Genomic DNA, 21,876 nt, shown 5'->3' with positions numbered 1-21,876 from the left:
ACGGGGAAAAAAAAACAATAAAATAGGTTGAAGGGACCGAAGCGCGGAATACCCTCACAGATCGATTTTTTCTATTCCAAACTTTACATGATGCCTTGAAAACGTATAATACATCAAGCTACCAAGTTTCATAACATTTGGTTTGCCAACAACAGAGTTACAATAGTTTGGATTTTTCTAAGATACGAAAATAATTAATAAAATTACGAGGCAATTCTAAACATTCACTCTATTTTAATAATATTTATCTTCCGAAAAGGGTATAGAAAACATTGCGGACAATGAAAAGTTCAACTAAAGATGCCATTTCTTTTTGCGTCGCTTTCTACCTCTAATTACACAAATTGAAAAGCGCACACGTGAGCTTTGCTTCTTCTTTCTGCTGTGGGTGTGTAATGGCACACGTGTGTGCATCCAGGACCGACCACGCCCAGATCCCCGGCAGATATATAGTGCCCCGCCCCCGGGAGTCCGCCGGAATCCGGATTGAGCCGGGCGCAAAGCGGAAAGCATTGCGTGAGGCCCCGCGAATCGCATAATGCTCGGGGTACTTAGGCCCTAGATCGTGCCAAGCAGATAGTTAAATCCAGACCCGCCCCTTTCCAGTGGGTGCGACATGCAAGGAGCCCATTTTATAATCCAGCATAAGCATAACATAAGTAATCTTATAAAAATAGTAGTTATACAATTTTCAGGGTTACTAGAAAGATTTTAATATTCTAGCTATCATAACTCAGACATCATATCATTATTTAGTGCTATAGAAGTTTCAAAACTTGTATGTTTGAGTTATTTCAGTAGCAACCTGTAATGCATTCTGTTAATGAACTTGGGAGAACTTTTGAAAACCGGTTTGTTGGGGTGAGGTTTGAATTTATATGAAAAGTGTGGGATTGGAGTTTATTGCACAGTTTGTTGTAAGACTGTAATTGCACAGGTTTTGCATTAAATAAATATTAGCAATATTAACAATAACTTATAATAACAAGTGAGTAATACTTGTAGGTTCAATATTGCATTGGTTTCCAGTTAAAGATAAAAATAAACCCTGTTCCTAGATTTCTTATCTTGAAGACTTAGTCATAAGAAACTTGCTTAAAACAAATAAACTAACTTGTTATCGAAATTAGTTAAAAAACAACGCAGTTTTGTTTTGGTAAATACATTTTTGTCAAGTGATTCTTAATATGGAGCCCCAAGTTTTATCAAATTCGGGTTTCTTTAGAATTGTGTTTCTCAAGATGTTTTTCTCCCAAGCGATTAAGTTATCAGGTTTTGGTCTGTTCTCCCGCATGATTTCTTTTAGCTCCCGAATAATTGGCATTATCAGTTGAATAAACCCTGCAACTTATTGCTCATACCATTATCTTTTGGTCCTTATCCCTTTTTCATAATTTTTTTTTTCACTCTCATGCGGGTTGATTGGAAAACAATTTCATTGGCGCCCAATGCCTCTGTTATCAGGCCCATAAACACTATTTTTACTGACGGACACGTAGGCCCATTACCATTTACCAACAGCCAATAAATAATAATGAAATATATAAGTGCGTGAAACTGTGTATTTATTTCAATAGCGATTAACTAAATTGCTGATAGGGCTGCGCTGAAAATAAATACATAATAGTAAGTGTGTGCCGATAAGCCGGAATAAGTTGGGTTGGCTGAGTCAGAAAAAGTGGCACCTGACCGATCCGAATCGCTATAACCGACCGATCTTGGGCGATAGCTCCAAAGTTATGTAGGTGTGACGCAGCTATATAGATGTCCAACAAGATCGTGACTCAATCGGATTACAGATGACTTTGAGAGTGGGAAAACTAGTTAGAATAGCGTTAGGAGAAATCTTTCATAATATTAGTATTATCTTAAAATTGTAATCATATTTATAGGGTCAAAAAAGTAATTAAATCTATTCAACCATCCAAAATTTTATTTATTCTTCCAAAATTTAATGGTAAATTCTGTTTTTTAATATTTTAAAACTGTAAACATATTTAAAGGGTCAACAAATTTATTAAATCTGAATAGATTTATTTATTTTTTTTTTCAATATATAATCTTTTTTTTAGGAATCCCTGTTTTCCCCTTTTTATTATGGGAAGTACTAAAGGCTTTCTTAATTTAACTAGAAATATTTAAAAAAGTTGGAACACATTTATAAAGTGACAAAATTAATGAAGTCCATAAAACCATCCAAAAATTGTATTTTTTCTTTCAAAACCTTATGGTAACATCTTTTTCTAGGAATCCCCTTTTATCCCCAACTCAATATTGGGGTTACTAAGACTCGTCTAGTCATCCTTCGGTACATCTGAATGACATACAAATATCTACACACCTATGAGTCACAAGTTCGACTTACGTCCAGCTCAAAGTGGATTCCGTGGTTTTGATATGAATCATCAGACCCCCAAAACGTAAAGTACACTTAATCGTTGGCGTTGCTTTGCATATGAAACAGCAGAAAAAAAAACTGATACAAAAAATAAACAAGATGATGGCGCAAAGAAAACAAAATCCATAATAAAAGAGCATAAGACCCCAGCTAAAATAACAACAATGGGCAAAAAGTTAAACGGGCTGAACGGTAAACCCACGAAATGGGTAAAAATGGGTAAATAAAAAAATATAAACCGAGTCCCGCTCGGAACGAAAAAATTATAAATAATTGAGCTGGGAGAACCGTTTAGCATAAAAACACACAAACACCCCAGAAACGAAACAGACGATGATGATCGTAGCTATCTTAATGATGATAATGGCCATGATCATCGGAAACCGTTTGGCGATCGCCTGAAAAGCACAAACAGCTGTCCAACAACAAAGTAGAAAATATGCACTGAAATGGAGAAAAAGCTTAGGAAAAATAAATGGGTCAAAAATGTATATATAATTAATAATTGTGTTTTACTTGAGATATAATTTAAATTTAATAAATTTAATATTTTCTGGGGGTTAACAACTAGTAGAAAAAACTTTATCCTTCAGTTAAAGTCAAACTATATTACGTTCCAATTTTAGATTTTAATAAATATAAAAAAAACCTTCCAATTTTAGATTTAAATAAATATTTTAAAAATTGCTTTAAATTACCAAATTTCATAGATATTTTTTCCGAAAATATACTTTTTGTAGGACTATTTTTAACCTTCTTTTTTTTAAGTGTAAGTAGATGTATAGGGGAGAAAAGTCAAAGAACAGTCCGCCCATTGTTGACAGTTACGTTTGAAATTGCCAGGCCGTTCGGAAAGAGAATGTAGAGGAGAAGAAGCTAAGACAGGAGAGAAAATATAGTAGAAGCAGAAACAGAAGCAAAAGCAGCGGCACAAGATCCAAAAAAAGAGCTAAACTTGTTTCCCACCAACGGAAGAAACAAGCTGCAAAAAAGTTGAGATAACGTTCGAGCTCAGAAAGTTAGAATCCAAAGAATATGAAGTTCTATAAATGGAACAAACAAAAAAAAAAACAATCTAAAATCATAATTAGGCAAGGATTTAAAATGGAAACTCACTGAACAGATGTTATCTAATAGAATGGAATCTTAAAATGATATACCTTATATTATAAACAGATATTGTTATTAAATAATTAATCTCCGATAAAACCAAGACCTTTTCTAACTTCTTAGCCTCGAGCGTTCTTAACTATGTATTTCAAATGATAGTAGAAGAAACGGTTCATAGACGGTCTGCAAATTCTTTTTGTTTCTCCTCCAGCTGCCGGATCCGCAATGAAAGTCAGTAGTTAACGGAAGAATTCAAATGAATCTCGACGATATCTCAATATCTCAACCGATATTCGGGTGACTTTTCACTTTCGCAATGTCTACAATAAAATAATAAAACGAGAGACGAGTTCGAGTCCGAGGGCCTTCAGTGCTTACAAATGACATCCGAATAAATTCGCTAAAGACATAAAAACATGGAAGAAAGAGCGGCAAACCAATACACACCATATATATATATGTACAACGTCAACGTTTTTGGCATTTTTTATTTAACTTCGTATAATTTATTTGGGGTTCCAGCGGCACACACACTCACTTACTATATATATATAGTATATACTATATATCCAAGTGGAAGCCATTGACATTGAGCGCTGTCGCTGCCCGTTTTTGGCCGTTGGCATTTTGAATGGAAAACGAGCAACAAAAAACCGAAGCTTTTATCGGTTTTATCCCAAAAATGTACATCCAACAAATGTCCAAAAACAACAAAACCCAAATTGTTTTGATCAGTCTATGTTGCTTGTGTGTGTGTTTGAGTGCCGAAATGTAACGAACTATTTTCGAAAAACTCAAACTAAAAAGCGGAAACTCAAAATGCTGCCCATATACAATGAAAACATGGATCGTAGGCGTCCCCATACGTAATCCCAAAGTCGAACCCCTCACCTGCAGCTTTAGGGACCTATAGATAAATGTACATATGTTCTATATGGCATTGCATCCGCCGTTTTACTATCTCAGGAAATCAACAAGCTAACCAAAAACACTCGAAAACTCATGACCATGTATTCGCTTTATATAATTTGTCCAAATTTGGTCAACTAACTTGATAGTTGTTGTGTTTTTGGCCAGACTAGAGAATATAAAACAACTGTAGTGTGGAAATGCGGTCACTTTTCAGGTTCAATCCCTACATACCTACAAAGAAAATTTAATTTTTATTAATATTTCTTAGTTTCTTAGCTGTTTTCCTTTCAAGTAACCACACATATCAGATAGCCGATCTATTAGGTAACTCCAGTTTATCCAATGGCCAAACCGTTGCTCATTCACATCTTTATCAGGCATTTATCTACGGATCTCCCTTGCATTTTAAATGGCAAAATTCGTTATTTTCCGTCAACGGCAAATGGACAATGCCACAAAAGAAGATCAAGTTAAAGCTGTTAACGGCGTTTTTCGGCGGGAAGAAAGGCGGAAAGAAAGGGGGGAAGAGAGACTTTCACTAGCTAATTAGAATTTCAGTGAACGCTCGCCAAAAGAAATGCAACATGAACAACAACAAAATGACATTTTTATTTTTAGTGTTCAATTATTAGGCAAATTTTTGCGAAAGTCATTTTGGAATACCGTTGTTTATTAGAGGAAGGGAGAAGGAGAGAGAAAGGGGACTACGAAATCTTGTGACACTGATCTAAAAAGTTGGATCAACCTAATCGATTGGCCCGAAATGCTATTTCTGTCCCAAGAAGTTCCATCTTTTCCGTTGCTAAATTATTAATAGAGGTATTAGATTGGAGTTTGGATATTCTAGAAAACACCATCTGGAAAAACCGTTGCGGAAACCCTCATACAGCTAAATGTGGGTCTTGTTTATAAGGTTTTCTCTTGTTGCCTGAGCATCTCAATTTTCCAACCGACCTAAACAAACATTTTCCTGTTTTCCATCGTTGCAACCAAATTTGCATATGGTTAAATGGATGTTTGTGGGTTTTTCTGTCATGTTTGATGGGCCTTTTAAGAAAAGTTTTAGGGTGTATGATACATACACTTAGGGATTTCCCTTCTAATATCATGTTTTTATTTACTATACTTTTTTTTTTTCTCAACAATTTTGTAGTATTCTTGATATCTGGTCCTTTTTTCTCTGTGATTCTTCGCCAAATAATTAATTCAAATATCAGCAATTGATGATTCATTCATGAGATCACTTGGGCAATTAATGAATGAATAATTTTAGGGAAATACACAGAGCCAGATAGGCATATATAAATGGGTTTTAATATTGTTTAATGGTCTGTTTTAACTATATTAATTCGGAGAAACAATGTATCTAATGGATTTTTCCCCATTTCCCCACCAGCTCAAGCATTGTTATCACGCTTTTCGGAGACTGTAAACAGACCGCAACAAATTGCATTTCCATTTCAGCATTTTGAAAAAAAAACGTAGAAAAACAAAAAGAAAACGAAAAATAAAATGCAATTTGCTCGAATGCATTTGAGTCAAAAAATTTAATGAAAATAAAACAAAATCAAAGCCCATGACTCATCACGGATTTGCACTCTTGATTTATATTTTTTTTCTGTTCGTTTTCGGGTACTTTTTGAACATTTTGTGAAAGTGACACGTGCTGCGTCCCTTTCTGCGAAATTTTTGGCAAAAATAAAGAGAAAAATAATAAGGATGATGATTCACCCGGATATGGAGGATACATAGGGTGTTAGGGTAGGGTGTACACCGTACATACTATATGGAATAGGGGTGGGTGCCGCTACAATTGCCACCCCAAATGGGAATGCGCAGGGCAGGACAACAGACAGTTCAGTTCAGGGTTGGGATTTCGATTGGGATGGGACGCACTGCGAAATAATATAGAAATATTAGATCAATTTCAAAAATATTAAAATTATATGAATTTATTTTAAACCAGTTTCATTAGGGTTTCTTAATATTTAAGTACTTATTTTTAAAAAATATTATATTTGGTTAGTTTATATTTTATTATTATCGAATTTACGTTTTTTTTTAGATTTTTATGTCAATTCGTTTTAGGGGATTTTAGCTACTTGCCGTTTTTTTGGTATGACTTTTATATAGTAGTCTAGAATATATTTATCTGGTTATAAAAATATTATGTATGCTTTTGATCTCCAATTTGAACCATAAACTTTGAACTATAGTACTTAATTTCTTTCAGTGCATCTGCTTATGGGATTGCCTTTGCCGAAATGAGGGTCGCACCGCAGTGGCTCAACCTTGAACCCCAGACACCCGCCACTGGGTTATTCGTGGGTTCGGGGTGGGTGGTTCCGTCCTGGGCCAACATTTTGGTAAGGGGTGAAATCAGCTGTTGTCAATAATTGTGGTGGTTCGGTTTCTCAGTTCTGAGTTCTGAGTTCTCAGTTTTCAGTTTTAGGGTATTACTGATTGCTGGTGGTGGCAATTCCGGCGTTGACTAATCACTCCCAGCCTCAAAAGACTTAATATTCCCCCTGCTCTTTTTCCGGCTGCATTCTCCCCGAAACAAAAAAAAAATTCCCAAAATTTAAGATAAGGCGAAACTGAAGAATTAATGTGCTACCCATATGCACTACAGATCCATTTTATATGGGAGTGTGTGTGTGTATGCCAATGCATTAAATAACACAACTCAAGAGGCCGTCTCTCTGTTTCCCCCGATAATGTCAAGTATACAACGCCCTACCCACTTTTCTTTATATTTTTTTTCTCGTTTCCCTTTTCGAAAAGAACTCTTTAAAAATGCATTCAAAGGGGGAACGGCGGGAACTTCGACCCCAAAACTCAGAGAGTCGTTAACCCTATGAGTAACACCACGAAAGATCTTAAATATGTATATGATATCACCAATAACACTTTCGTATCTCAAGTGGATTCAAAAATTTCAACAGTTCCGCTTTGGTAAATCTGTAAGGATCTTTATACCTTATAATAACTCCTTGACTTTCCAGAAATTAACTTACCTACTTAAGCCATAAAGTTGAAAGTAAAAACCCAATTATCTTTCTCATTTCTTATAATTTTAAGGAGGGACAAAATGTATTCTTTTTAATGACTAAGACATTAGCTTAATTTCCCTTATCTAAACACCATCTAGGGTTGAAAGTAAATCGCGAACAGAGGGTTAAGACTCTGTTGTTCCCACGTTGCCCGCGGGGGGTGTTAATTTATGACAGTGCAAAAATGGGCGTGGCTGGCAAACACTTCCGTCGCCAGGCCAAAAAAGGCAAGGATACAAACTGAACAATTGAAAGAATAAAACACAGAATCGTAAAAGTAAGAGCGTAAAAAAGTGGAAAAAATCAAAAGGGGTTGCACTCGAATCTTATGAGTCATCACAGGCGCTAACTTACTGTATCCCCGCACTTTAAATTCCATATACCACATACGCAGAATAGTCAGGTGCTTCTGTATCAAGGTGAAAAACTATTTCGATTACCCATATCGGTTTCTTTCTGGTTTCCCTTAACTTACACAGGTACACAGCCAAAAATTTCCAGAACCCATTTCAACTTTTCCATGATATTTGGGTGCTCCTGAGTAAAAGTCCCATACAAAATTATTTTCCATCACCTACAGGTTCCGCGGTATACCTAAGAATACAAAAAACCGATGTTTTCCGACATTTTGAATTACGTGGCCAATATAAGTGGACTTATTTTTATTATTTTCGGTAGGACCTACTCTCAATACATCACGGCACTACTAAAAAATAGTCTCAATCGTGAAGCATTGCCCATGTCTTTGGAATTCGACGCCAAAGTTGAAACTCCCAAAATTTTCAAAATTTGTGAGATGAAAAAACAATTCTGAGAATTAAATTTTGAATGGAACTAATTTTAAATATTCATTGAATCGATTGTTTATTGTATTCTTTAATTTCGGTTTTTAAGCGTTTTCATGAGGACATTTTGTTGGATTTATTAATCTAATAAAACCGCTTTTTTGATTTGATTATCTACTCCTATTTGCTGTCAAATTTCAAATAAGTCAAGGCAACCTATAGAATATTAGGCAGATGCCATTTTCAAGACCTTCAATATGAATAGAACCAAAAGACCACATCACAGACTGCCTAATATTTTTGCGTGCTGCTTCCATATCAAGTCTGCATTTGTCACAGCATGACTTGGGTACCCACGTTTTATCTTGATTTTGTATTTCCATGTTGAATACAATCTTGTAATTCCTGCATATTGTTTGGTTAATTGGTCTTCTTCTTTTAATTGAAATAAATAATCTGCAAACATAGCAAAAATTGTTTGGAGATGACTTACACGAGTCTTTTGGGGCCATTTTTTCTTTTTGACTGAACTTAAATATATAAGGATTATCGCTGGCTACTAAGCTGTCTTAAAAATATTATGTTCGGAAGACCTTTTTATTTAATATAAATGTAAATTTATATTATATATAAAAAGATACATATTTACTCGCATTCTATAGGTTGCCTTGACTTATTTGAAATTTGACAGCAAATAGGAGTAGATAATCAAATTAAAAAAGCGGTTTTATTAGATTAATAAATCCAACAAAATGTCCTCATGAAAACGCTTAAAAACCGAAATTAAAGAATACAATAAACAATCGATTCAATGAATATTTAAAATTAGTTCCATTCAAAATTTAATTCTCAGAATTGTTTTTTCATCTCACAAATTTTGAAATTTTTGGGAGTTTCAACTTTGGCGTCGAATTCCAAAGACATGGGCAATGCTTCACGATTGAGACTATTTTTTAGTAGTGCCGTGATGTATTGAGAGTAGGTCCTACCGAAAATAATAAAAATAAGTCCACTTATATTGGCCACGTAATTCAAAATGTCGGAAAACATCGGTTTTTTGTATTCTTAGGTATACCGCGGAACCTGTAGGTGATGGAAAATAATTTTGTATGGGACTTTTACTCAGGAGCACCCAAATATCATGGAAAACTTGAAATGGTTCGTGGAAATTTCACAAAGTTTAATTTTGTGTTCCTGTGTTATCAGCTGTAGAAATAACACTCGATAACCCACAGCAATATCGTTCGATTTCTAGCGGTTGAAAATTTGTTCCATTGAGACGGTCTAGTTTTTCAGTCGTCTTTAGATCTTCGCTAACCGTAGACTCTAGAGAAAAACCACTGCCCATAGAATGTTGCAACTGTAAAATTACATGTAATGGGTAACGGTTTGATAATGGGATAAGATTTAATGTTTTTGATTTATTTCGGGGTAAGAAATAGTTGCTTATTCGACTTTTCTGGTTAGGATCTGTCACCTAATAAATTCACCATATGGGCACTTCCAAAATGTCGCTCGGGACATTTGCACACCTTTAAAGTTGAAAAAAAATCGTAAAACAATGGATTTTAATTTTAATTATGGGCTTTTCTTTTCACTCTTCCCAAGCTCTATTTTTGGTAAAAATCTTGATTTTGTACCACTTTTAGTTTTTAAGATATCGGTAAAAAACTGCCGTATTCGCTCGGGACAAAAATAGAAGTGGATTTCGGGGAAGTTCATACAACACCAGAAATTAGCGAATTCTAATGGAATATTTGAATGCGATTTTTTTTAGAATGTTGTTCAAACATGTCGCTGTGAAATGCTTTTGGTTTCACTCAAAAATTCTTTGCCGTTTTTTTTTTATGCAGTTTCAACCACATTCGCTCGGGACATGTCGCTCGGGACATTTTTTCCGACTGTTTTGTAAAGCGGATTTCTTTACCTCTATCTCTCAATTGCTGGATGTTTTGCTTTTAACTTAATAGTTTAGTATGTGAATGAAGCATTCAGTACAGAAAAATGTCACATATTAGCATTCCTATAGGATAAATTAACAATAGAACCCAGGTCCAAAAAATAACAAAAAAATAGCCAAAAACTGATTTTTGCGTATATTGGTGGGGTTTGTCATAAAAATAATCAAACTATACTCCAAATTTGTAGTTAAGCTCAGTATCCAACTAATTAGAAACTAATATCGGGGCAAAATCATGTGGAAATATGTTTTATTCAAGTTTCAAGGTTTTTGGCTTGGTGGACTTTTTTTTGGAAGTGCCCATATAATAAATACTCCCGATTTATTGATTTTAATAATAAACTTTATCAAACAAATCTTTATATTTGTATATAAAATATATTTCTTTAAACATATAAGGATTTATTAATGGATATGAAATTATTTCTGGAAATCTCTTTATTTTCATTAAAAATATCTTTTTATCTTTATCTTTATGATACTCCTTTTCATAAATTATGTATATATTATACATACATACAAATATAGATTTAATGGTCCCCACTGTCAGAGGAAGCTCATCTCCATACCAGAAATATATTTAACGCTATATACACTTGATCAGTCACTCGAACGGAAACGGAGGCGATTACGAATGCCGCTCGCAACGCAGATCGCTGAAGAGGGAGAAAAAAAGGGAAAAGATACCAAATGGAGTTGAAAACGAAATGAGATATTATTTTATATGTACAAATGTATCTGTACCCTCCACAGGCGTTCGAAAATCGTTAATATTCAAATCGCATCGTCGGAGGACCTTAGCAGGTAGACGTCGCTTCATAAATCGATTCGATATTCGATTTAAGACTCGCGAGCAATTCTTTTACCATAAGCGGGGCTTCGATGAAGAGGAAGCAGAAGAATCGGCTAAAGGAAAAAAGGAGTGGAATTGGGCGTATGAGGCAAGTACAGTGGGAAGTGTTTAAGTCGAACAATAATATTAAATAATAAAAAATATTGTAATTACTTTAATTACTTCCATTAAAATTGAAGATTATATTCAAATAAAAATATTTATCCTATTTTGTTATATTTTATTTTTAGTTCAGCTACTGAAAGAGGTTTTTGTTTGGAGTTTTTACTGTTTTTGGGTGTGTTAGTTGTTTTTTTTTTTTTTTTTGGGCGGGGGCGTCGACTTTACACACACATTCAGAGACGGGTGCGGGAAGTTCAAGTTCAAATTTTTTTTTATTATTTAGTTCTGCACGGGAGAGAGCGAGAGAGGGAGAGTGTTGCAGCGGCAAAGAGAGCGCAGCATATACATACACACACGAGCACACTGCAGTTGGGAAAATGCAAGCCAAATATGGTTATACGCAACAGTCGAAGCTCTCTCTCTTTGGCGCCCTCTCTTCGTTTTATGCTGTGTAAGCCGCTCTCAGGCCCCCTCTGCCCCCCTCTCCTTTTGTACAATAGCACGCATTGATTTATAATGCAAAGTGATCGATTGCCTTCATTTTATGGCTCACTGGAAAAACGGGAAGTGGAAATGGAAATGGGAAACGGGAGGTTAAAGGTGTGTGGTTATATGTATGTATGTATGTGATTTATCGTTATTCGGCTGGAGAAATGATCAAGGAGGAAGCTTTAACCCTAGATGGGCTTACGACTAAGCATAAATATAAATTGTTCATTTTTGACGAATGAAAAAATTCATTTTTACGTTCATTTTATTATCTTTCTTCTTTTTTCTTTCTGAAACACTAAATTTTAAAACATTTACCTTCTTAGTAAATTTATAACATATTTTGAAATATGTATGTACTACATTCATACATTTGTATGTATTCATTTTTTGGTCATGTAAAATCCTACGCTCCACCACTTGTTTGGGGGTCTCGAAAAAAAGTGAAAACCCATTTGGAGCTCACGGTTTTGTGTCTAAAAAAGGGCATGGAAATTCATCGGGCCAAAAAGAGCATTGTAAAGCGGGAAAAACTAACTCAGAGCGCAGAAGCTGTTCTATATAGTACATATATATGTATGTGTCTATGTTGGCAATGCACATTATGTTCGCATCGATGTACACAGCTGATGCAGCGTATAAAAGTCTACATAAAAGGCCATTAAGTGAAGAATTTGGAAAGAACATTTTTCTGTAAGAAATAACTATTAAATCTAAAATTTTTAGATTATCTTATAAAAATAAATATATTTAATCTTTACATTTTCCAATTGGGTTCTTGTCATACCATCTATGTATACAATTTTGTCTGTATAACCCATGTATTTTATTATCCCAATAAGCAACTACATAATTACCATGCCCAAATTCAAGTCCGCAATGTCAAAGTTCAAAAGGTTAACTCAGGCAGTTACCGTTATGTGTGTTTTTGCATATTCTTATCATTATCATTATCATCAATTGCAGCTGTTTTCATTTCTCTCGTTCTCTCTCTTTCTCTTTTAATGCATCTTTTGGAAGGAGGAGGTGAATTGGGGGTGTGGGCAGATAGGTGTGGTGTATTAGATTAGCGGTGCAATAGTAACAGTGGTGGTTTTCGCAGAATTCGCCGCATTCAGGGGAAAACTAACCCCGAAAAAGGAGAGAGGCAGAGAAAGTGGAAGGACAAAAGAGAGAGAGAGCAGCGAGGAAATAACGGTAAAACGCCTGCGCTGCTCTCACCCACAGCACGTGCAAATATTCACATGCCTTCCTTTTTTTGCCGGCCGCTCTCTTTCTCTCTCTCTCTCTTTGGAAATATACATATTTATATATTCTATAGATATAACCCTGCTTGACCCGACCTTCTGTAACTACCCATCATGAAGGTTAAAGAGCTTTAAGGCAGGCTTTCATTTCATCATATTATGTATAATCTGCGATGGAATATAATATGATGAGATTTTCTAGGCATTAATTCCAAAACTCTGGCAAGTACTCGAATTTATTATGTGCTAATACATTTTGTTTTTAGGGAATTCATTATTTTAAACTTAATTTTTAGGGTAAATTAATTTTCTCTTTAATTAACTTGTTTTTATTATGTGATATGTAATTTGCATATTAAATTAAAGGACTATTTACACAAATTATAGCGCACTTATTGGGGCATATTTTCAGCAATTACTTTATAATTTACCAGGCAGGTATTTTTCGAAACCTCAACTTCTCCACTCACTTATCATGTAATTCTCTTATGTAAGGTTAGCCCAATTATCGAAGGTCATATCAGGAATAATCAGACCTCGGGTTCGATTTGTTTTGAAACACTTCTATCACGCACTCTTCCTCTTGGCTTTTCCAATTTCGTGTAATTCTCTTGTCGATTTTTCCATATCAGCAATGATCGCTCAAGGTCTGTGGTTCTATTCAATTTCTATATTTTTTTTTCTATTCGGCAGTCAATCAGCGGTGACATTTATGATCAATGGGACAGTGGGTGGGGGTGCATACATATATCGATACGAAAACTGTACATATTGTCTTGTGATGATAAAAAAAACAGTGTACAGATGCCAAATGAAATATTTCCATGATCAACGAAATTGTGTCTAGTTCGCCTTTTCCAGATTTTATAATACCTACTACAAGTGTATCATATAGGGCGTATCTTATCCAAAGCCCGCAACCTGCGTCACTATGCGATAATTGTTATTATTTTTATGTTACGCATTTCAAACTGACGCACAACTAAATGATTTTTATATGACCTATGAGATTTGTTTTTTAAAAACTACTAATTAAAATTTAAAAATTAATATAACAATTATGAGTAGTGAAATTTGTAGAGAACTTGGAACAATCTCCAATGATTTCATCCATCGAAGTGGATTTCAGTAATTCCCCAATTCTGGAGCACCTCAGGTGTTATGGCCCCCAGTAAAAGAACCAAAGTAGTATATAATATGATAGTATAGTATAGGCTATAAAGCGGAATAGTTGTTGGGTCATAAGAAAATGGAACCACAAGCAGAACGAACGGGCTGTTAATCTAATCGGCGGACGATTCTCTGGCGTTTTATCAACGTCATGGCGACTGGCTAACGGTAATGGTAATGGTAACGATCCATTCCGTTTTGTTCCCTCGATAAGATTGCCATTGCGATTACGTAATATCACTGGGGTATTTTTTCTATTTTTTTTTGGCGAAGTGGAGGAAATGAATTTAATAAAGTAATGATGATAAATATAGTTTTGATAGCCGCGGTCAAGTCGGGGATTTTCGGGGGGTATTTTGTACGAGCTTAGCCCTGAAAGTATTGATTCCATGTGATATCGATTTCCAATTCCGCGTGAATGAGTTCTAAATACTCGGCGATCGAGTGTATTAGTGGTTTTATTGCCCCTTTGTGAGGCACTTGCTTTGGGCGTAATGGCCAAATTAGGGCAAAAAAACAAAAGCTAACGTAAACGGGGATAATGTAAAACGAAAGCCAAACAACTAACATTGCAAATGGAAGTGAGGCGAGGTCGAGGGCATGGGCTTTAAAGTTGAATTTACATAAGAGACAAGGCCAGTTGATAGAGTTTTCTATTTATGTATTTAGAAGACATTCATTCCCCTATATTTTCTATTTTCTGTATTTATTTTAGTAGCTAAAAGAGTAGTTGCATTATATCAAAATAAAAACCCATTATCATAAAAGACCGAATTTGTAACTGATAAATATTTGAGAAACCGTTGCTATAGCGCCACCTATTGAAATTTAAAGTCTTACGATTTGCTTCTGATCTGGCAGCTCTGGTCAGGTTTTTAAATTGCAACGGCATGGGCGACACCTAGCGGACTTTATACAAAACAAACCCACCTATTTTTCTCTTTCTGGCAACCTTTTCTAACATTCGATATTATTTCGATTAACATATATCAAATATTTAAATTTTAAAATTAAATTTAGCTAAAATTGAAAATAAAATTATACATTTAATAGGCAAAACAAAGAGAAAATAGAGATGAAAACTCACAATTCTGTTCCTTTTGGACAATAAAAAATATTGAAATGAAATTAGTTTAACTTTGTTTATTTAGAATATTGGTAAACTAGTTAAAGATATAAATCTTAATGCACACACATATTTATCTGCCTCCGATTCCCGCAGTCGAATCACTATTGATCAATAGAACCATTAAACTAAAGCCAAGTTGGGGTTACAATCAGGTGGCTAAGGTGTGTCTAAAATACAGGATTAATCCAGGGGTTAGGTTAGACATGTATAATATAAACTATATATATATAGATATTTATTGTAAGTATGGATGTAGAGGATTCAAAATATGATTGGTCGATAGCCGATCTGCAGCTGGTCAGAATGAAATGAGGAGCACGCACAATCGAGTTCGCTTTTATGGGGATTTCTTTTTTATCTTTTTACTTGAATATTATCTTGTTATCACAGACGCCCCAGCACAGTTTTTTTGATTTTCTTTAGCCGCCTCGGGGAATTGGACCCGCGGATGTCTGGGTTCTACTTGGTGGTTTTCGGGATGTGCGTCAAAATTTCTACGCAAGTGTCACGCGTCGTCACATGAAAAATCATCAGCGAAATTGGGGAGAAACGTAGAATTCCATTTCCTTTTCCATTTCCACGGAGATGCTGCCTCCATTGCCTCAACATTCAGACCGTTTTCCATCTTCCGGTTGTTTTGTAACAGGTGTTTCTGAGTGTTGTATGCTAATATTGGTTGTATTGCCTAAGACGAAACATCTCAACCACCCTAAGGATTGGCAGTCTGAGCCTGGCCAGCGGTGATTCCACTGGCTGTTGGAGCGACCTCCTCTTCTCCAGCGGCGGCTGCGGCTGCCATCGCCTTGTTAAGGATCTTGTGAAAGTGCTCCCCGAAAACGGCGTGATTATAGGACACAAGCCGACGGAACGAGGCAATAAATGCAACCAGCTCCTCCTGGTAGTCAACGAATCCTGCCGGCGGCGGCGGAATACTTCCATTGGAGCGGAGTGTCACCCGCACATAGCCATCCAATCGCTTGGCTGCAAGAAAAATGGAAAGGAGTAAGGTTTAGAAGGAAGCGGATATTTATCTATATAAATCTGTATTAGAGCCCTGCGTGAATTCTTCAATTTTTGTTTTATCATAGTATGCCATGAAATCTCTGATTTGTTTAATTCAATTCCATGTGAAATAAATTGAATGTTTTTCTAAATCATATCGAATTGAATGAATAAATTAATAATTTGTATGCATGTTTTGATTTTGCCAGAATTATTATGTGCTTTCTTTTGAGAACAAAAGTGGACAATTTTTAACTAATCAAATTATTTTATGTACATCCTTTTAAATTTAGATTTACCAGTTAAATATGTTACAACAAACAAAATTAAAGCTGTTTTCGTATTATTTTGGCTTTACTTTTTCGATCCTTCCTATGCCACTTTTATAATATAGTCCTCTTAATTTTGTTAAACTGAAAACAAAATTCTAAAATATTATACCCAGAGTAAAAGAGAATATAATAATAATCAAAAGATCTAAACATTTTTTTCCTAATTATTTCAAATTATTTTTGCGATTGGTCCTATTTTTATAAACATACGGACAAACTAACGGACATACGGACATGGCTAGATCGACTAGTCTAGTGATGCTAATCAAGAATATATAAACTGATTTAAGCTTAAGACTGAAATCATTATACTATTTAAAAGGGTATAACAATTGGATTTAGTAATAGGGATTTTCTCTTTAACATAATTAGGGGGCCATATAAAATATAACTCACCCATTAAACTGTTCACTGGCGACGCCTTGTTGGCCAGCTTGAGCACCTGGTTCTTGAGGCCCTCCTGGTCGGCCTCGCTCATCACCGGCATATTCTCCTGCTCCAGGGCTTTGTTCACAAAAGAGCGAATCTGCTCGTAGCAGCTTTCAATGGCAGTGGCTACTTGGCTGTAATATACAAAATAAATTATAGATCCCATCGAAAACAAGGTAAGAAAAACTCACTCCTGGTTCTTGACATCCTGCACAATGATGTCCAGCTGCTGGGACAGCTTGATGCGATTCTCGCGACGCTGCGAAATGATGGGTGTGCTCTGGGCAATCGAGATTAGCGAGGCGCAGAGGATGAGACGTTGGGCTCGCCAACTCAACCCAGCAAAGCGCTCCTTGTCGATGCGCAGCAGTTCGGGGAACTCCTTGTCTGCCGGATAGTCAATCAGCTGCATGTACGCATTGTAAATGGTCTCATCCATGTTGCTGCCGGAGCGATGACGCTGCAACCAGTCCTCGGTGGCCGGAAAGCCAGCTGGAAATGAATAATCTTTACAATCAGTTCCCTTTTTATATGATTTCAGTCAGAAGTTTGCAACGTAAAGTATATATATTCTTGTCCGTTTGTCCGTCTGTCCGTCCGTTTCTACGCAAACTAGTGTCTCCGTTTTGAAGCTATCGGGGTGAAACTTCACCAAAAGTCTTTTTTCTATAGCAAGTGGTATATAAGTCGAAACCAGTCAGATCGGACAAGTATATCTTATAGCTCCCATAGGAAAAATCGGAAAAAAACGTTAAAAAAATTCTAGCTTCAGTGTTTTTTGAAATTTTACCTTCCACCCTTGGCAATATTATTTTTTAAATATTTATGAATTTCGAATAAAATTTAGAACGAATCGGAACACTATATCATAAAGCTGGAAAATTAAATGCAAATTAATAGGAAAAAAATTATTGCCTCGTTGGTTCTTATTGTATTCTCTTCTACTCTGGGATATGACTCTTTTTAAATATTTCGATTTTAATTTTATCAAAATTGAACTACTATATAATAGGAAATTGAACAATTTTGCGATTTGTAAATTAATAGAAATTATCTGCAAGGGTATATAAGCTTCGGCTTGCCGAGCCTAGCTTTCTTTCTTGTTTTTTTAGCTGAAAAACTGGACCCACCATTGCCATGGAACTCGCGCAAGTACTTGCTGAATTTCTCCTTCTCGTACTGCACCGAATTGGCAGCAATTTCGGTGCGGGCCAGGGCCAGCATAAAGTTGGCCATATCCATTTTCATCAGGGTCATTAGCTCGAGAATGCTGCGGAACGTGTCCACCACATCGTCGATCTCCCGCAGAGCGGCCACCGCTTCGTCCCTCGCTGGTGAGCAGGATCGCGAAAGGATGTTGATCACAAAGTTGGCATACGACCGAAAGTCAAGGGTTCCGCGCTCCGCCTGCTGACGGATTACCGCATCATCCAGCACCGCATTGATGTGGGCCAAGGCCCGTTCGTTGTTCGGCGACAGCAGCTGGGGGAAGCACTCCTTGATCTCCGCCAGCAGCCGGATGGCCTGGTCATACGACGGCGGCTGGCGCTCCAACTGTTGGCGCAGCAGATCCCAGAACGCCTTGTGCACCATCTTCTTAATGGCGCCCTCCAAGCTGGGGATTTAAAATTTTAAATTAATTTTTTGTTTAATATTTAAATGTAGTTTTTAGACAGAAAAAAAAACCGATATGAAATAGGGTTATTTCTACCTTATTTCATATCAATAAGAAGCCGATACGATTTATGTCAAATATCAACATATCAACATGATATTTTATCATATCATAAATTATAAAGATAATATTTTTATGAATATCGCCAATTTATTAATCTACTTAATTAATATATATAAATTAATATATTAGAAAAGTCAATAAATATATGATATATTTCAAATTATATGATATGATATGATTTATGTCAAATTTAAGATTCAAACATATCAACATGATATTTTATCATATCATAAAATATAAATATAATATTAGTGTGAATATCGCCAATTTATTAACCTACTTTATTAATATATATAAAATAATATATTAGAAAAGTCAATAAATATATGATATATTTCAAAATATATGATATGAAATTTCAAATTTAAGATTCAAACATATCAAATGATATTTTATCATATCATAAAAAATATCAAATTTAGTATTTTTTGAGCAAATAATAAAAAAAAAGATTATCATAATCTTTATTGATTTTAAAATGATATGAATAACTTGATCTTTAAAAAATATCAAATTGACCAGAACTATTTTTTTTTCTGTGTATAAAAATCTCACCTATCCGAGGGCGGTTCGTACTTCTGCAGCTTAAAGTCCGGATTGATGGCTATCTCGTGGGCCAGCTCCATGTTGCGCAGGTCCTTGAACATGCTGGACACCTCGTCCAGGGTCACGATCTTCGGCGGAGTGCCATCTAAACTGGGCAGCACAAAGCGCGTCATGCTGTCCACGGAACTCTCGCTGTCCGTCCGCATCCGCCGCTCCTCCAGCTCATCCTGGCCGGATGATGACTGGCCCGACTGGCCGCTCCTGTTCTCCTGGGCATCCATTTTCACTCTAAGCCTGGCTTTGTTCTCTGTTAGCCCGATTGCCTGTTTGGCTAGCGGAAGTGCGACGTTAGGCAGCTGCAGCAACTGGTTTTGACCAAATGCGAATTTGGTTACCACCGGTTAGAGCCAGTTATATATGGCTATATGGCTAAAAGGCAGTGTGGCAGTGCAAACTGCAGTCGCGCTTTCTTTGTTCTTTGTTCGAGGTCGTCGCAGAAGCTCCGCTCGGGGTCAGTTCGCCTGCGAAAAAAGGGGGGTTTTGAATACAGTGAATGTTGCATACAAGGTAATATTTTATATTTTTTCCAAGAATATAATATGGGAACTTGGAAATCAAATATTTTACATTATTCTAGGTGTTTTTAAGTATTTGATTCGAATTTTCGAGTTTCTGTTTAGCTTCTACAAGAGATATTTCTATTTCGCAATTTAAAAAAAAAATTGTATTTAATATGTGATGTTTATTTACCAATAATGTTCTACTACTCATAATACCTTTTATGTAAAAAATTCATATTTAAGGATGCTATTATAATCCATATATTTATGTAAGTACTTTAAATATATTTTAAAATGATTATTTTTATTTATAATTAAAAACAGTATTGTTACCAAAATAATTTAATACCATCTAAGATGTAAAGATAAAGAAAAAACTTTTTAAATATAACTGACAAATTAAAGAATCAAATAATTCTTTTTGAAAATCTAAAAATTAAGAGAATAACAGTTTCTTTTGTTAAACCAAAAATTAGGATTTTACAGTTTTTTAATAATATAAATATTATAAAGTGTAATGGCTGATAAACATTAAAAAAACGTAAAATGCCTAATCATAAAGCAGTGCCGCTCCTTCTATGGAACTTTAAAAAAAATATTCAAAAAAATATTTATAGATTTGGGATCGTTACTAAAAAACAATATTTCTAAATCAATTGCTGCCTTCACATTTTTCATAGCCAAAAATAATTTTTCGAAATACGCTTTCAAAATAATTGTTAGGCAATATCCACTGTAAATTACGAACACACGGAAGAAAACCGTTAAACGTGACTCGCACACACACACAGGCCAAACAAGTGTGTGTGGGGTACAGAGAAACAAAGAAAAAACGCGTACGATTTGAATGAAAATTGAAATGTAACACTTTCGAATATTCTCGAAAATTCTAGAATATGCAATTTGGCGAGCTGCGTGGCACAGATTCCAAAATTAAATGTGTAAAAATGGGAGCAAATTGCACAACGGCCACACAGCGAAGGGGCGACATAAACAAACGGCGCAATAAAGCAGCAACGAAAACAGAAGCGATTAAAATACACATGTTTGTGTACGTGTGTGTGTGTATTTATTTTTTGTTGCTGTTTTTCCAATTGCGCAGCAAACTCAGCTGGGAAAATTAGGAAATTGGGAAATGGACACAAGGACGCTGCCAAGTGGGTGGAATGGGGGCGTGTAAAGAGCACAAGATTCGTTTACTTACTCGCGAAGAAATGGCAATAACGAGAAGGTTCCAGAATCTCGACGATTATCCCACACAGCTGATTCACCTTTTTTTTCCACAATCACTTACAAATTTTGCAATTAATTTCGATCCCCTTGAAGTTCAAACCCACAGGATTACTTTCATGCTGCAGATTATTACAACTGAACTGTCACGAACGACGACCGATTTCCGAATGCTTCCGTTTCGATTCGAAAACTTTGTTTGTTGTGCCTGCTTTGTTTTCCCTTTACTTTTCCCCTTCCATGCACAGCTGTTCGATAGGCATGGAAAGTCGATACATTGGCGTCGCTATCGATACACGGCACAGTGGGACTGTAAAAAGAATAATATAATAAATTTCACCAATTTATTAACCTACTTTATATATATAAATTAATATATTACAGAAGTCAATAAATATCCATGTCTTTGATTAAGAACTGAGAAACTGGAGGTTTCCTGACCTTTATTAAATAATAATAACAATTTATTTATAAATGTTTATTAACAAAATGGACATTAGTCTTTTGAAATTCATAAAAATTACTATTAGTTCGCTGCTTTATGTTAGTTAAGTTGTCTCAGCCATAACTTTCGTATATGAAAACTCTACAATTGCATTGTGAATCCTGGATTATTTTTGTGCCGAAAGCAAAGTTGAAGAGACTTTTCCATATAGTACACGTATTCTTGATCCTTTAACCTATAACTTCCATACGCTTAGGAATATCATTAGTTTATTTGCTGGATTATTTTTGTGCCGAAAGCAAAGTTGAAGAGACTTTTCCATATAGTACACGTATTCTTGATCCTTTAACCTATAACTTCCATACGATTAGGAATATCATTAGTTT

General features: G+C 35.5%; 1 protein-coding gene across 1 annotated transcript; it reads right to left on the bottom strand.

The window, feature by feature from the left end:
* Positions 1-15,209: 15,209 nt before the first annotated feature.
* Positions 15,210-21,257, bottom strand: LOC108065682 (T-complex protein 11-like protein 2). The gene is made up of 6 exons (XM_017153790.3): positions 21,020-21,257; positions 19,265-19,776; positions 18,102-18,586; positions 17,163-17,463; positions 16,939-17,105; positions 15,210-16,189 (listed from the first exon to the last, which is right to left on the bottom strand). Exons 2-6 carry the CDS (start codon positions 19,534-19,536, stop codon positions 15,918-15,920), a joined length of 1,497 nt encoding a protein of 498 aa, XP_017009279.2. The 5' UTR covers positions 19,537-19,776; positions 21,020-21,257; the 3' UTR covers positions 15,210-15,917.
* Positions 21,258-21,876: the final 619 nt, after the last annotated feature.

The sequence above is a fragment of the Drosophila takahashii genome, chromosome X, assembly GCF_030179915.1.
Source record: "Drosophila takahashii strain IR98-3 E-12201 chromosome X, DtakHiC1v2, whole genome shotgun sequence".
NCBI classification, from domain to species: Eukaryota; Metazoa; Arthropoda; class Insecta; order Diptera; family Drosophilidae; genus Drosophila; species Drosophila takahashii.
This window is presented reverse-complemented; position numbering and strand designations above follow the sequence as displayed.

Coding starts and splice junctions, on each gene's coding strand:
- LOC108065682 (XM_017153790.3), bottom strand. CDS start 19,536: ATGGATGCCCAGGAGAACAGGAGCGGCCAGTCGGGCCAGTCATCATCC. Junction 17,106..17,162: donor CAGGATGTCAAGAACCAGGA/GTGAGTTTTTCT, acceptor TGTATATTACAG/CCAAGTAGCCACTGCCATTG. Junction 16,190..16,938: donor GCCAGTGAACAGTTTAATGG/GTGAGTTATATT, acceptor TTTTTCTTGCAG/CCAAGCGATTGGATGGCTAT.